This window comes from Ranitomeya imitator, chromosome 8, assembly GCF_032444005.1.
Source record: "Ranitomeya imitator isolate aRanImi1 chromosome 8, aRanImi1.pri, whole genome shotgun sequence".
NCBI classification, from domain to species: Eukaryota; Metazoa; Chordata; class Amphibia; order Anura; family Dendrobatidae; genus Ranitomeya; species Ranitomeya imitator.
The window spans coordinates 169151823-169169211 of record NC_091289.1 but is presented as its reverse complement, the minus strand read 5'-3'; the positions used below and the strand labels follow the sequence as shown (position 1 = coordinate 169169211).

The 17389-nt window shown below is 45.7% G+C and overlaps 1 protein-coding gene across 1 annotated transcript in view; it reads right to left on the bottom strand.

The window, feature by feature from the left end:
* The window catches only part of COP1 (COP1 E3 ubiquitin ligase), a 183046-nt gene that overhangs the window by 145849 nt on the left and 19808 nt on the right, over positions 1 to 17389 (bottom strand). The window contains exons 5-6 of the mRNA XM_069737804.1: positions 15923 to 16042; positions 10372 to 10440 (exon numbers count right to left, since the gene is read on the bottom strand). Of these exons, the coding sequence (XP_069593905.1) occupies positions 10372 to 10440; positions 15923 to 16042 (189 nt within the window). The remainder of the gene's footprint in view (positions 1 to 10371; positions 10441 to 15922; positions 16043 to 17389) is intronic.

Genomic DNA, 17389 nt, shown 5'->3' with positions numbered 1-17389 from the left:
GATATCGTTAACAATATCGTTATGTGTGAAGGTACCTTTAGACTAGCGACCTGACAGATGTCAAGAAGGCCATCATTGACACCCTCAAGCAAGAGGGTAAGACCCAGAAAGAAATTTCTCAACAAATAGGCTGTTCCCAGAGTGCTGTATCAAGGCACCTCAATGGTAAGTCTGTTGGAAGGAAACAATGTGGCAGAAAACGCTGTACAACAAGAAGAGGAGACCGGACCCTGAGGAAGATTGTGGAGAAGGACCGATTCCAGACCTTGGGGAACCTGAGGAAGCAGTGGACTGAGTCTGGTGTGGAAACATCCAGAGCCACCGTGCACAGGCGTGTGCAGGAAATGGGCTACAGGTGCCGCATTCCCCAGGTAAAGCCACTTTTGAACCATAAACAGCGGCAGAGGCGCCTGACCTGGGCTACAGAGAAGCAGCACTGGACTGTTGCTAAGTGGTCCCAAGTACTTTTTTCTGATGAAAGCAAATTTTGCATGTCATTCGGAAATCAAGGTGCCAGAGTCTGGAGGAAGACTGGGGAGAAGGAAATGCCAAAATGCCTGAAGTCCAGTGTCAAGTACCCACAGTCAGTGATGGTGTGGGGTGCCATGTCAGCTGCTGGTGTTGGTCCACTGTGTTTCATCAAGGGCAGGGTCAATGCAGCTAGCTATCAGGAGATTTTGGAGCACTTCATGCTTCCATCGGCTGACATGCTTTATGGAGATGAAGATTTCATTTTTCAGCACGACCTGGCACCTGCTCACAGTGCCAAAACCACTGGTAAATGGTTTACTGACCATGGTATTACTGTGCTCAATTGGCCTGCCAACTCTCCTGACCTGAACCCCATAGAGAATCTGTGGGATATTGTGAAGAGAAAGTTGAGAGACGCAAGACCCAACACTCTGGATGAGCTTAAGGCCGCTATTGAAGCATCCTGGGCCTCCATAACATCTCAGCAGTGTCACAGGCTGATTGCCTCCATGCCACGCCGCATTGAAGCAGTCATTTCTGCCAAAGGATTCCCGACCAAGTATTGAGTGCATAACTGAACATTATTATTTGATGGTTTTTTTGTTTGTTATTAAAAAACACTTTTATTTGATTGGATGGGTGAAATATGCTAATTTATTGAGACAGGTTTTTTGGGTTATCAGGAGTTGTATGCCAAAATCATCAGTATTAACAATAAAAGACCTGACAAATTTCAGTTGGTGGATAATGAATCTATAATATATGAAAGTTTAATTGTAATCATTACATTATGGTAAATAATGAAATTTAACACTATATGCTAATTTTTTGAGAAGGACCTGTATATATAACGCTGGGAGCGTCACTCTGTCCGAAGCCTCTATAGACTGCGCAAGCGCCGGCGCAGTCTGGGCCTCACAGAGCGACGCTCCCGGGAGATCGCAGTGTGCGTTCACACTGAACACACACCGCGATCTCCACCGCAGAAGCAGGGACCGCCAGGAGGGTGAGTATCGGCCTATATTCACCTGTCCCCGTTCCATCGCTGAGCGGCGCCATCTTCCCGGTCTTCGGTCTGTGGCCTTCAGTTCAGAGGGCGCGATGACGCGCTTAATGCGCGCCGGCGCCGCCCTCTGACTGAACAGTCACAGCCAGGAGACCAGGAAGATGGCGGCGCTCAGCGATGGAACGCCGGACAGGTGAGTATAGTAAGTGCTGGGGGGCCTGAACTGGCGGCGATACCGGCACCTGACCCCCACAGCGCGCCGGTGTCCCCGCCTGCTCAGGCCCCCCAGCACTCGGCGCCGAGCGGGTCAGAGGCAGTATGGGGACGCAGGATGGAGCAGCACATAAGGATGGGGACGCAGGATGGAGCAGCACATAACAGTATGGGGACGCAGGATGGAGCAGGACATAAGGATGGGGACGCAGGATGGAGCAGCACATAACAGTATGGGGACGCAGGATGGAGCAGCACATAAGGATGGGGACGCAGGATGCAGCAGCACATAAGGATGGGGACGCAGGATGGAGCAGCCCATAAGGATGGGGACGCAGGATGGAGCAGGACATAAGGATGGGGACGCAGGATGGAGCAGCACATAAGGATGGGGACGCAGGATGGAGCAGCACATAAGGATGGGGACGCAGGATGGAGCAGCACATAACAGTATGGGGACGCAGGATGGAGCAGGACATAAGGATGGGGACGCAGGATGCAGCATGAACATAAGGATGGGGACGCAGGATGCAGCAGCACATAAGGATGGGGACGCAGGATGCAGCAGCACATAAGGATGGGGACGCAGGATGCAGCAGCACATAAGGATGGGGACGCAGGATGCAGCAGCACATAAGGATGGGGACGCAGGATGGAGCAGGACATAAGGATGGGGACGCAGGATGCAGCAGCACATAAGGATGGGGACGCAGGATGGAGCAGCACATAAGGATGGGGACGCAGGATGGAGCAGCCCATAAGGATGGGGACGCAGGATGGAGCAGGACATAAGGATGGGGACGCAGGATGGAGCAGCACATAAGGATGGGGACGCAGGATGCAGCAGCACATAAGGATGGGGACGCAGGATGCAGCAGCACATAAGGATGGGGACGCAGGATGCAGCAGCACATAAGGATGGGGACGCAGGATGCAGCAGCACATAAGGATGGGGACGCAGGATGGAGCAGGACATAAGGATGGGGACGCAGGATGCAGCAGCACATAAGGATGGGGACGCAGGATGCAGCATGAACATAAGGATGGGGACGCAGGATGCAGCAGCACATAAGGATGGGGACGCAGGATGGAGCAGCACATAAGGATGGGGACGCAGGATGCAGCAGCACATAAGGATGGGGACGCAGGATGCAGCAGCACATAAGGATGGGGACGCAGGATGCAGCAGCACATAAGGATGGGGACGCAGGATGCAGCAGCACATAAGGATGGGGACGCAGGATGGAGCAGCACATAAGGATGGGGACGCAGGATGGAGCAGCACATAAGGATGGGGACGCAGGATGCAGCAGCACATAAGGATGGGGACGCAGGATGGAGCAGCACATAAGGATGGGGACGCAGGATGCAGCAGCACATAAGGATGGGGACGCAGGATGCAGCAGCACATAAGGATGGGGACGCAGGATGCAGCAGCACATAAGGATGGGGACGCAGGATGCAGCAGCACATAAGGATGGGGACGCAGGATGGAGCAGCACATAAGGATGGGGACGCAGGATGGAGCAGCACATAAGGATGGGGACGCAGGATGGAGCAGCACATAAGGATGGGGACGCAGGATGGAGCAGCGCATGACAGGATGGGGACGCAGGATGGAGCAGCACATGACAGGATGGGGACGCATGATGGAGCAGCGCATGACAGGATGGGGACGCAGGATGGAGCAGCACATGACAGGATGGGGACGCAGGATGGGAGCAGCGCATCACAGGATGGGAGCAGCGCATCACAGGATGGGGACGCAGGATGGGAGCAGCGCATGACAGGATGGGGACGCAGGATGGGAGCAGCACATGACAGGAAAGGGAACGCAGGATGGAGCAGCACATCACAGGATGGGGACGCAGGATGGAGCAGCACATACCATGGAGACAATATACCAATATAAATGCTCGCCACCCGGGCGTAGAACGGGTTCAATAGCATATATACATATATATATATATATATATATATATATATATATATATATATATATATATATATATATATATATATATATATATATATATATATATATATATATATATATATATATATATATACATACACACACACACACTTTATAGGATCAAATAAGTAAAAAAAAATTGATATGTGCGTATGTATTCACCCCTTTTGCTATGAAGTCCCTAAAACTTTCTGGAGCAAACAATTCTCTTCATAAGTTACATGCTTAGTGACAGGACGTCCCCCTGTGTACAATCTAAGTGTCACACAGTCTGTCAACTATATACACTTTACCTTTTCTGAAAGGCCACAGAAGCTGCAACACCATTAACAAAAGGCACCACTAACCAAAAACCATGACGACCAAGGAGATCTCCAAACAACACCATGACGACCAAGGAGATCTCCAAACAACACCATGACGACCAAGATACTCATCGTTTGGAAGATGTCATAATGCGCCTCCGTGTATAGGGTGCCAACCTCCGCTGATAGGCAGTGGTCATTGAGGGCCCCTTGCTAGGGCGACGTAGAGAGCACGGTTGTCTGTAGTATTATGTTCGTGGTTGTTTTATGGATTCATGTAATTAATAAAATAGGTATTGTTATATATCTTTTATGAGTATAGGTATATTGTGTTACACTAATTTTCTCGGACCTATAACTAGTATAGTTTTTTTGGATTTACAATTTCACGGATATCACTTATATATCGATCTGTATAAGATTATTTTATCAGGTTTGTAAACTAGCTGTAAATTAGACAGAGATTAACAGTATGTAAAAGACGATGATAAAACATCGCATTACACTTGTCCTACTTCGGAGAGATTTTTTTTTTTATACGATTGTGTAACTCCAGCCTAATTGTAAGATCAGTCCTAATCGCAGACTATGCCGACCAGTACATATCTTTGTTTTCTCCATTTACTTGACATCTATATTGTGACCCCATCTCGTCAGCACTTCTACCCAAGTCCAGTCTACAACGAAATCATTAATATGTAAGCAAACAAATGCACTGATTGAAAGTAGATGACGCATGGCGTGTAAACGAGTGCAAAAAAAAAAAAAAAAAGGCAAACGCAAGCTTACGTGATTATTTGTAAAGTAATTACCGAGTTCCAGAGCGATTTTCTGAGGATGTTTATTCTCGGTGACCCCCCAGGAATCCATTCACCTCATTTGTGACTCAGACGCTGATAGGCATTCTGGGACGTGACACGTCCAATACGGCCAAAACATATACGCAGGATCTGGGTTTCTTGGCCTTAATAAACCGATAGAGGTCAATGGGTTACGTGAGTAACTTGACAAACCCTGGATTAAGTCCTATCTTTCTAGAAAGGAACAGGCATCCTAAATGCCAAAGCTGGAAACCCAAACAGACACAAGACTGTTTCCTAAAGAACAAAAAAAAAAGACGTATAAAATAAATAAAGGCAAGGAGCTTGGTCTGCGGAGGTGACATCGTCAGCGCAATGTTTATCGCCAGGGGTGTAGAGGGAGTTCTTTACGGGAATTTACTGCCAATATAAATATCATTTCAGCCTGGTCATTTGTTTTTCATTATTCTTCACCAAAACAAAGGAAATATATGAAGCTAAAAAAGGGGGGACAGTAGAAACTTGGGAAGGAGGCGGTATGTTGTGCAATCAGATGAGAGACACCAAGCATCTGTTTAACATCGACTGACCCGATTAGAAAGCGATCCCGCTAACTTCGTCAATGAAAATACTGGACGCCATCAACATTGGAGGTCCTGATGGGAACGAGGTCTGACCTCATAGTAAAGGATCGGAATAAACAAGCCCAATATATGAACCCATACTGGGATTTCGACACGGGAAGATGCAAGGTGACTGTCCTGTCCTTGTCAAAATACCTAGAAGTCATCACAGAACAGGTGTCTACAGGCCGGTATGATCCAATAATGAAGTCAATGCCTCCCCGTACCCATTAGATTAACAGTTCGGGCAAGGTGGATCTGATTTAATGATAAACTATGGGTCCGATTCGTTAGGACTGGCGATGCGCTCCCACATGTCTTAAAGAAAGGTTCGCAAAAGTACGATGTGCCGAATTCATTGAAAGGCAGGACTCAATGACCACAGTGGCGTGCGCATCGCCAAAACGAGACCCCAGTCCAGGACTGGAATAGCATTTCTGGAGTGAAAAAACATTTTCACCATTTGCCGAATATTAGGTGGACAAAGCCACAAAACTGATGGGCAACTCCGTGATGAACAAAACTTTTTGCAGTGTTTGACATCACCTAAGGGTTACCCCAACAATCAGCTGTACTATGTGGAGCCATCCGTACAATTCCTCTACAGCGCCATCACAGGAGAAATAAAGAATTACACAACAGCCTTAGGGTATGTTCACACGTTCAGGATTTCCATCCTTTTTTTTTTTCAGGACAGTTTTTTTAAAAAACTGCAGCTCTTGGCAGAAAACGCAGGTCCTTTTTTTGTCCTTTTTTGATGCGTTTTTGATGCGTTTTTTGATGCGTTTTTTTATCCTTTTTTTACTGTGTGTTTCCTAGGAAGCTTTTTAGGGCTAAAATGGCTGAAAATACCCTAACCCTACCCCTAACCCTAACCCTACCCCTAACCCTACCCCTAACCCTACCCCTACCCCTAACCCTACCCCTAACCCTACCCCTAACCCTACCCCTAACCCTACCCCTAACCCTACCCCTAACCCTAACCCTAACCCTACCCCTAACCCTAACCCTATTCTAACCTTAGTGAAAAAAAAAAAAAAAAAAAAATCTTAATTTTTTTATTGTCCCTACCAATGGGGGTGACAAAGTGGGGGGGGTGTCATTTACTATTTTTTTATTTTGATCACTGAGATAGGTTATATCTCAGTGATCAAAATGCACTTTGGAGCGAATCTGCCGGCCGGCAGATTCGGCGGGCGCACTGCGCATGCGCCCGCCATTTTGCAAGATGGCGGCGCCCAGGGAGAAGACGGCCGGACGGACACCGGGACGCCGGGTAAGTATAAGGGGGGGAGATTAGGGCACGGGGGGGGCATCGGAGCACGGGGGGGGGGCATCGGAGCACGGGGGGGGGGCATCGGAGCACGGGGGGCGGGATCGGAGCACGGGGGGGCAGCCACACTCCGCCCACGCACTTCCGCCCGCTCCCCCGCACTTCCTGCTGCAGCGGTTCTGCACATCAAATCGCAGTAAAACCCGCAGATATATTTTTGATCTGCGGGTTTTACTGCGATTTTGACCTCACAATGGAGGTCTATGGGTGCAGAACCGCTGCGGTTCAGGAAGAAGAATTGACATGCTCCTTCTTTTTTCCGGGAGCTATTCAGCGCGGCTTTTTTTTTACAATTTCCGGACCATGTGCACAGTGTGTCCTGTTTTCCATAGGGTACAGTGTACTGTACCCTGCATGGAAAACAGCTGCGGAACCGCAGCGGCAAAACCGCCGCGGTTCCGCGGTAAAAAACGCACTGTGTGAACATGGCCTTAGGCTACTTTCACACATCAGGTTTTTTTGCATCAGGCACAATCCGGCGAATGTTGAAAAAAACCTGTTCCGGCGCAGATTGTGAAAAACTGATGCGACGGATCCGTTTTATCGACGGATCCGACTAGCATATCTAGATTATTGGACAAAAAAAAAATTTGGAGCATGACCAGTTTAAAAAAAAAACAAAAAAAAAAAACAGAATCCAGCGCCGGAATCCGTCATTTTCCGGATGCGGCACCTTCCGGCTCCAATAGGCTTCTATTCTAGCAAACAGCCAGAAGCGCCGGATCAGGCACTTCCGGCTTTTTCGCCAGAGACAAAAAACGTTGCTATGGACGTTTTTTCCAGAAACCGTAAACGGCAGCTTTGCCGGATCTGGCGAAAACCGGACGAAACGCAATGTCATCCGGCACTAATACAAGTCTATGGGGGAAAAAAACATCTGGCGGCAACATTCACCGGATCCGGTTTTTTGAAATTTAGCCGGATTTAGCCTGACGGCGAAAACCTGATGTGTGAAAGTAGCCTTACAAATGAATGAACCGTCCACCGAGTGCCCAGATGTCCATGGTCCTCTGGGGTGGGAGAAGCTTTGTGCTCTGATCTGAACAAGAGTCAAGTCTTGTACTGGTAATTGTGAACCCTTGGCTAGTAAGTTGGATTCCTCTAAAAGGACATTTTAAAATGGGTTTGCTAATTCATATACCCCTTTAAAAAAAAACTGTAGCATTGGCAGCAACACATGCTTCTACAGCAGCAGGACAAGCTACACGTGTGTTCAGGTTATCCCATCTGTGTAGCAACAGGGGCCACATCACCTATGGACCCCACTCAGTGACCACTGTTCATGTGTAAATTTCACCACCGTGGGGCAGATTTATCAATACCGTCTGACTGTTACGAAGGTGAAAACTTACACAATACAATCTTAGAAAGAACTTTTTTTTTTTCAGCGGGACTAGTTATACTTTTCAATAACACCATTCATTTTACTACATGCCGTGTTGGAAAACAGGAGAAAAAAATTCTGCGATAGTGTGAAAAAAAAACAAATGCCATTCTGACTTTGGTTTTTGGGAATTGTTTTTACGGTGTACATTTCGTGGTAAAAATGACCACGCAATAAGATTCCCCTCATCAATACAATTACAGTGATCCTCAACATGTCCAGTGGTTTATTATTTTAGTGGTAGAGGAAAAAAAAAAAAAACCATGTTGGGTTGTGTCACCATTTTCTGATACAGAACATTTATATTTTTTGGCTGATGGAGCTGGATGATGGCTTATTTTTTGCGGGGTGAGACGTTTCTATTAATACCATTGTGGGATAGATATGACTCTGACCGCTTTTTACAGCCTTTTTTGTGGAACTGCGGAGACCACAAAAAAGAATTGTGTCGTTCTTGAATTTTTGTCGTTTATGGCGTTTACTAATGGGGTTCATTATTTTAACATTTCAGTAGATCGGACTTTTCTCAAAGCGGCAATACCGCATGTGAATTTTTTTAATAATCTTTATTGTTAATGTGGGACAAGGGGGTGACGAACTTTTAGGGTTTTTTTTCTTTAAACTTTTGACTGTTTTTGTTAGCCCCCTTAAGGGACCTGAAGATGTGATCGTCTGATTGCTTGTACTTATACAGAGGTGCACACAGTATCGCTTTATATCGCAGAAATCAGTCGCCTGAAGCCCGGCCACAGGCAGGATTTCAAAGAAGCTCACGTAATGACAAGCACCGGGGTCATCAGCTGACCCCCCAGCTGTCACGACAACCCATTGGTGACCCGTGATCACGTCACAAGCGCGCCGATGGGCGGAAAAGGTTATGTGCGCCCACATGGCGCATGTTAAATGCCGCTGTCAAAGACTTGACAGCGGCATTTAACAAGTTAACAATCGCGGGCGGAGCACTGCTCTGCCCACGATTGTTAGCGGCAGGTCCTCCCAGTAATGCACAGTCATCACCTGCTGGGTACGAGGCAGACTCGTCCATATACCTGCTTCCGACATGCGCCGTACATGTACAGCATATGTCGTGAAGGGGTTAAAGACATGAACTGCAGCGTGCTTTCTCCCCTATAAGTTTAGCAATTGCTCATTTTGGTGTAGACGACTGCAGGAAACAACGCAGGTTTTCGAAAGTGGGAACATGGCCTGGGAAGGTTTTCTGTGACAAAGACATGGGGTCAAGCATTTTCAACAGGAATGCCGTAGAGCACAATACTGCATGTATAAGATGAAAAAAAAAAATATGAGCACTTTCAGGACGACCACAAAGTAATATAAAGTGCTATACAGTATGCTTGCTCTGGTGTCGTCACGACAACATTAACAGACCTCCTCTGGATGTAATGTATGCCATGTGACCTAGAAAGTGGCATTATTTGCAGTTTATGGGAAGTTTCTGAAATTTGGATTCACTTTGAGGGTGGGGGTAGGCAATTTTTTTTCTCTTGTAATCAGCCCAACTATTAAAGGGAACTTGTCACCCCACAAATCGAAGATGAGCTGCGGCCACTGGCATCAGGGGCTTATCTACAGCATTCTGTAATGCTGTAGATAAGCCCCCGATGTAACCTGAAAGATGAGAAAGAGAGGTTAGATTATACTCACCCAGGGGCGGTCCCGCTGCGGTCCGGGGCCTCCCATCTTCTTACGATGACGTCCTCTTGTCTTCACGCCGCAGCTCCAGCGAGGCGTACTTATCTGCCCTGTTGAGGGCAGAGCAAAGTACTGCAGTGCGCAGGCGCCGGGAAAGGTCAGAGAGGCCCAGCGCCTGCGCACTGCAGTACTTTACTCTGCCCTCAACAAGGCAGACAAAGTACGCCTGCGCCGTTGCCACAGCGTGAAGACAAGAAGAAGACGTCATCGTAAGAAAATAGAAGGCAATGTTTTTGTTTTTTTATAAGTTACGCTTTTTCTTACAGGGTTTTTGGGAAATTCGGCGGAATCTTGGAAAACCCCTTCAAGATCTACATCAGATTCATATAGGACATTGTTTTCCTTTCAATGTTTCTCTGGGGTTGCTCTCCACGTGCCAATGAGAGCTCAGTAAAAGCGCAGTTGTGTCAGTGTTTTATACACAACTTTATACGGCGGAGATCTGAGTGCGTCTCAGTGCTGAAGGGAGCGTTAAAATCCACCAGGAATCCTCAGTGGAAATGGAGCCCATTTCAGACCATCTGCATTGAACATTAGGCCCGCATTACCTCTCTCTTATTCCGTCGAGCCACTTTCAGGAATTCCATCAGGATCTGAACTTGAGCTGCGTGCGATTCCTGCAGAGATGGAAAATTACAATTTTTAACCTATATAAGTGCCTAAAAACACATATGATACTGGGGAAAGATAGAAAGAAAAAAAACAAACTGAAAGGTCTACCAGAACGTCATCATAAATGTAGAAAAAAAATAAATAAATACAAAGAACTTAAAATGGTATTCCCATCTGCAAGTTCCTATCCCAATATCTAGTAGGTTTAACAATAATATCAGCAAATATCTCCAATTAGACTAGCCATGTCACTTACCCCATGTGCAGGGCACTGCTGTTGCTTAGGTAGCCATAGTTATGGCCACTCATAGTGTTAGTAAGTAGTGGTCGTAACCATGGGTACACAAGCTATGCAATGCCCTGCACATGGGGTAAGTGACAGTAAATCAGAACTATACTACATTTCTAATTGGAGGAGGTATTTGCTAATATTTTTACACCTACTACATATCGGGATAGGATCTTGGCCATGGGAATATCCCTTTAATGCTGACCTTAAAGGGGTTGTTGCTTTAACAACATCTAAACACTAGCAAGAACGAAAGTACAAAGCCCCCTGTTTTAATGGTGCTGTAGCGGGCACATATGACCACCGCTCCTGCGACTGAATTCAGTGGTGGTCGCATATGCTCAACCCAATCGGACAGGGGACATTCTACCCCAAATTTTGTAATGAGAGCTGGTCCCAGCGATCACACATTCATCCCCTGTGGATAGGCGAGATGTGAGGTTTATAGCACAGCCCCTTTAAAAGGCATTCTGAGGATCTAGAAAATATTTTAGTAATTTGGCCACAGATAAAATATTTTGAAAGATCGCAACAGGCGAACCAAGTAAATATAGGAGTCGGAGCGAACCGCTATAGATCCGGTCCTTCTAAATCTCGGGTACAGGGATAAAATTTGGGCAAGTTAGATATATTCTTATGCACTAAATACGGGAACAACTTTCAATTCGATTTCTGGTATGCGGTGGAAATGACGTCTCTAGGGACAGGGCTGTCAATCAAGTCACTCGGCCTCTGTTAGCGCACAACCATTTGGACTTCTCAGGCTCATTGTCTCCACTGTCTTGACTGCACTTGGTTATTCTGCAAATTGCAAGTGTTGGACCCGAAAATGCCCTGTTGGCAAAGTTACCTAGAAGATCAAAAGATTTAGTGCAAATTGCTTCCTTAAAAAAAAAACGGTCACAGTGTCACTAGTAGTGATCCCAACGTCAAGTTTCTTGACAGCTGTTCAGACGGTGCAACTGACTGTCAAAATATCAGTCATCAATAACTGACTGGTGACGGGTTACATGTTAAAAAAAAAACAACAAAAAAACGGATATACCATTCATCAGGTCAAAAAAGGACAATGGGTTTGCAGCAGAGCGAGTCATTTCTGTTATAAACACTTTCACATGTGATATAAAGGGGAATCTTTGGATGCAAGAGTATTGTGAAAAACTAATTAAGAGAAGATCATGTGATAAGTCTTCAAAATCCCAACGTTTTGTTAATAAAAAAAATGTAAAAAAAAATAGAACACAAGTATAAAATTAAAAAAAATTAAAAAAAAACACTTACTGGCGCTGGGGCTGCCAGTAAACGATGAATATCAGGGCTGTTTATCAGTTTTGGCCAAAGGTTACAACACTGACTTCGCACTGAAGTTACCACCGATCTCCCAACTTCGTGTGTATCCCCACTTCTACCTCCTGGTGCAGACACTGAAAGCGCTCCTGTGCCAGGTTCTAATAGACATAACGTAAGGGCTGCCGTCAACCCATTATTTTATTTTCTGAAGCTAAATTTAATCTGAAGATTATATTATTTTTCCCCCTTTTGCTGCTGTGATATTTGGCCAAAATATTTTTACGGCCGTCCTGGCAGACGAGCTGAACAATATGTGCTGTGGAGGGAGGCTCTGTTACTGGCACGGCACGCAAGCGGGACAGAGAGCTTCTTTATCAATTCCACGAGACTGTCTTCGTTAGGCTGAAGGGGATTGCCAAGAGACAAACGGGCAAATGGGGGCACCGCCACCTTCTTTGGAAATAGAAACGCTGAAGAAAAACATTGATGGGCAACATTTTTCACATTGGGTTTTATGAAGCCCAAAATCTTCAGGAGCGCGCCGCTCCTTTACCTCCAGGCTTCCTGCTTGCCGGGGGGGGGGGGGCATAGTGCGGTCAGTAAAAATTAACAGATTGGGCCGGAGGCATTTGTTGAGCCGCTGGTCCGAACTGTGGTGCCGCCAATGCCTCTAACAGAAAGATGCGTCTACAGGGGCACAAAGTGGCGGGATGTAGTCATCCGGTCAGCTTCAGAGCATGCTTTGCCAGGGATGCGCTCCTTGCCTAGGATACCGGCCACCTCTGACAGACTCAAGAAGCGGCCAATTACCTAGACAACGAGCAGTAAACAATCAAATGAAAACAGAAAGGATTTTTTATTACAAATAGATTACAAAGCTATTCAAGAAAACTCACCAACGCTTGCACATGAGTAGCTTCGGCTTTTGTGCCAAAAAACAGATCCCACAGCCAAGAGGCTAGCTGGTGCGATTCAATCAGCCATATCGGCGAGACCCCCCAGCTTTACAAAGATTGCATGAGCAGGACTATGGGATCTTCTGTAAGATGTGATAGAAAGATCAATTAAAAAGCCACAGTCCCACTAAAGAGATTTGGAATGATACCATGGGCTGACAGCCAGGCAAGACAAATAGCTGGACACTTGCCCGACAAGCTCATAACTCACAAACCCTTATCGTATGTCAGATCGACATGACCTAGAAGTGTTTTCTGGAAAACCCGCATAAAACAAAAATTCCGCTCTACTGTCGGGAATACACCTGCACGGTTTATGGCACCTGGAGAACATTAAGAAAGATCCGCAGTCACCTAAGTGTCCTCAGTCCACGAAACCAGTCCTCCCTACAGCAGAGAACAAAGGGTCGCCCGGGTCTTACAAAATGCAGACAGCACAGAACACTACAAAAGACAGCATTGTCTCCGTTACAATTACATCCACCATAATCCTGCAAACAGAAGGCCTCAAAATACAGTAAAATACTATAAAATTCAGTTATTCTGGCATTCACATGACCGAACAACACATCACAAAACGGTGAAAGAAAGATGATGCATCCTATTCTCTGTAGAACGTTTATCAGTTTTGCTGTTTAGAATGGGAAAGAATGAGCGGAGTCATCTCTAATCCATAAGCTATTGAAGATAGTCTTTTGTTAAAGGAGATATCCACTTTAGCTTTAAGAGGCCTTTTTTTTTTTTTTTACTTAAATGCGTGTATTTTTGGCTTATAATGAGTTTTGCAATTGGGGTTGACTAAAAATTCTGCAGAGTACAGCTTTTCCAAGAGGTTTTCCTATATAATCAACATTGATGTGTTCATTAGGGTTGAGCAAAACGGATCGGACAATTTCAAAAGTCGCAAAGTCGGGTTTCTCCAGGCTATTAATATCTGCCCTCAGTCACTGGCTTTACCACTCTGGCGGAGAAAATTGCGCGGGAGCCCACGCCAATTTTTTCCGCGATTTAACCCTTAAATTTAATAGCTACAGCACCCAAATTTTGCACATACACACTACTAACATTAGTAGTGTGTAATATGCAAAAAAAAAATGGGAATATGAGATGGTTTACTGTATGTAAACCATGTCTCATATCATGTCGGGTTTAGGAAGGAGAAATGAAAAGCCAGCAATTTAATTACCGGCTTTCTGCTATATCGCACTGAGGTATGATATATATATACTGTATGTATATATATATATATATATATATATATATATATATATATATATATATATATATATATATATATATATATATATATATATATACACATATACACACACATACATATACACGCACACAGTACATATGTTTTTATGATTTTTTGAGCACATGGATCCATTGTATGTCCGTATGTCATACGGATTACATATTTCCCATTGACTTGCATTGGGTTTCGTGTTTCGGTCGATCCCCGACCCAGACTTTTTGCGATAATCGGCCGATTTCACTCGACTCGACTTTTGAGAAAGTCGGGTTTCGCGAAACCCAACTTGACCTTAAAAAAGTAAAAGTCGCTCAACCCTAGTGGTCATAAATCAGCTGAAGGTATAGAGAGGAAGGTTGGGAGTCTCAACGCTGGGATCCAAATTCCAAGAAGCAACAGCAATGGAGCTGGAGGGTGCTGGTCCCACTTCAATTGCTTTGCATATAACTTAGTTTTTAATTACCGGTAGCCATTTAAATATAAAGCTCCACAAAACATTTTGGCAAAGAGGGAGTTTAACAATTAGGACCTACGCGTTTCGACATAAGTCTAAGGCTAGTTTCACACTAGCGTTTTTCTGATCTGCGGAGGGCTGCGGACTTCCTCCGTGCAGCCCCCCCTCGGCCGCACCTCCACCGCTAGCTCCACCTACTTCTGAATGTGGCCTGCGTACCTATCTTTAACATTAGGTACGCAGGTCATGCGGCTGTATGCGGATGCTTCCGCATGCATCGTTTTGAGGATGCGGAGGAAAAAAAAAAATTGCTACAAGCTGCGTCCTACGCTGGTCGCCGCATCGTCAAAACGACGCATGCGGAAGCATCCGCATACAGCCGCATGACCTGCGTACCTAATGTTAAAGATAGGTACGCAGGCCGCATGCAGAAGTAGGCGGAGCTAGCGGCAGAGGTGTGGCCGAGGGCGGGGCTTCACGGAGGAAGTCCGCAGCCCTCCGCAGATCAGAAAAACGCTAGTGTGAAACTAGACTTATTCATGGTCTGAATAAAACATGTCGAAACGCTTTGGCAATTGCTTTTAAATGTCTTCTGCAGACTTAACTACTTAAACTAAAATGAAATGCATGACAGTGTCCCTTTAAAAAGGAGTAGTTCAGCCACTAACTTTATTTTGTCCTTTGAAAAGGGTCAGAATAGCTTCACGAAAAAAAAAAGTCAGACTCGCTTCACCAATCACCAGCTGCGAGTTCATCAGGGTCTTTATTTCCTGGTCTCTCTTGGCACACTGATTGGCTGAGTGGTTGCATTTCCTGAATTGAGAGATACCACGATGTAGAGACCGGTTGGGGACCAAACAGGCATTGGAACAGGAGCAGTGGGGGAAACCGGTGAAGAGTAGCATACCTTCTTTTATATTTGTAAGTCATTCTGATGAGACTTGGGCAAACAGATTTTCAGGACCCTCGTCCGTCAGCAAGGTCAGTAGCCAATAGCCGACAAACCAGAGCCCTGCGAATTTCCCACTCCCCGCGACATCCCTAACACCTCTTCAGACCAGTACTGTAGGCACCGTGACTACTTGCGGCACAATCCATAGTACTGATGTGACCGATAGTCCAGGGTCGTGTACGTTTTTTTGCTCAACTCAAATAATTCTGTCCTTTTTTTTAAATAAAGTTTACCTGTGGGACAACACCTTTAAAAAGGAGAGGGAAATGGCTACTTCCTATTTATACTTACAGCTTCAAGTTGCCTCTTCTTCTGTACCAAAAGTTGAAGCATCAGGTTTACATTGGCCAGATCCAGATTATCTTGATCGGTTACGAGAAGGTCTTGCAAGATCTGCCATCGGTGACCGTTCTAGGGACAGTAACAAGAAAATGTTGGACCAGATGAAAACGACCCTCTCGGCTCACAAAAGTATAATCACGCTTCACTTAAATCTAAAAATCTGCCATTTCCAACACAACAAGCACGCGAGTTCATAGCGTACGTTATTAGTAACTTTATAGGACAAGGCGGCCTTTAATTTGCATCTGTCGTGTGGATGCATTTTCCTGGCAGGCGATCCCGATGCCGTCTACAACAACACCTTCACATTTTGCAGACCGGCAGCCGGCTAAAACAGCGAGTGTCAGGCCGTGCTCCCTATGTTGATCTGCGGTAGGCACATTTTTGTTTTTTCTTGGAGCTCTCCAACCCCATTCAATCCTGAAATCTGAACTCTGCAAAGACAAGTTCAACAATTCCTGGTAGAAAAGGGACGAAGGTTCATTATGCACAGTGAAAGGACGAAGGCGGATGCTAATGATGGATCATGTTATCAGTGGAGCCAAATGCAACTTTTAATTACTGTCTTACTTGGCATTTATATTAAAGGAAACCTGTCATCCAATTAATTCATTCATGTACCACAAGCTGTAGGAATCTGAGTGCAGCTGAGTAATTGCAGCCCTGCGTCTCCTATGTGTGTACATAGGGAAAGCCCGATCATCTGGACGGGGAGAAACCACCATGGACGGGCCTTTGACTAGTTACTACTCATTTTCCCCATGTGCAATTCTCGGCCTTATCGTCATTTCCATGTGAAAATATATTAACTAAGATTAAGGGCGAGAGCACAACGAGCCCACAGACACTTGCCAACAGTGGGTGAGTGGAGTGTCAGCCATTCTGCCAGCCGCACCATACGGTCTCACCGTACAACCACTGACCGGTAACCCCAATAACATTAGTTATCTTCATGTAAAGGCAGCAAGTGAACAGTTCTTGACAATGTGTTGGAATCAGGTAAAAACCAGGCGAGCAAAGTGATGCGAGTGACTTCAATAAATTGTTATGAAAGTGTATTTCCAAAATTGGTAGATCTTGTGGGATGATCCCGTTAGGCAGTGGATATTAACAACCATCCATCGTAAAATGACGGCACACCGGTCATCTGGCGTTAGGCATCCAAGGATCATGAAGTGGAGAGCGAAGGTCGAAAGCCCCACTGATCCGATCCCACGGAAAAGCCACAGCAGCACATCTGCTGAAATATTAATGAGGCTTCCCAGTCTTCTGATAAAAGTTTGCAGTCACTATGCGGCTATAAGACTTCTGAATCCCGACGTATCAGGATTCACCAGTATTTCCCGATGAGAGAGGGAGGTCACATGCTTTCAAGTTTGTGATTTGTATACAAAGCAGTCATGTGCAGACTAGACT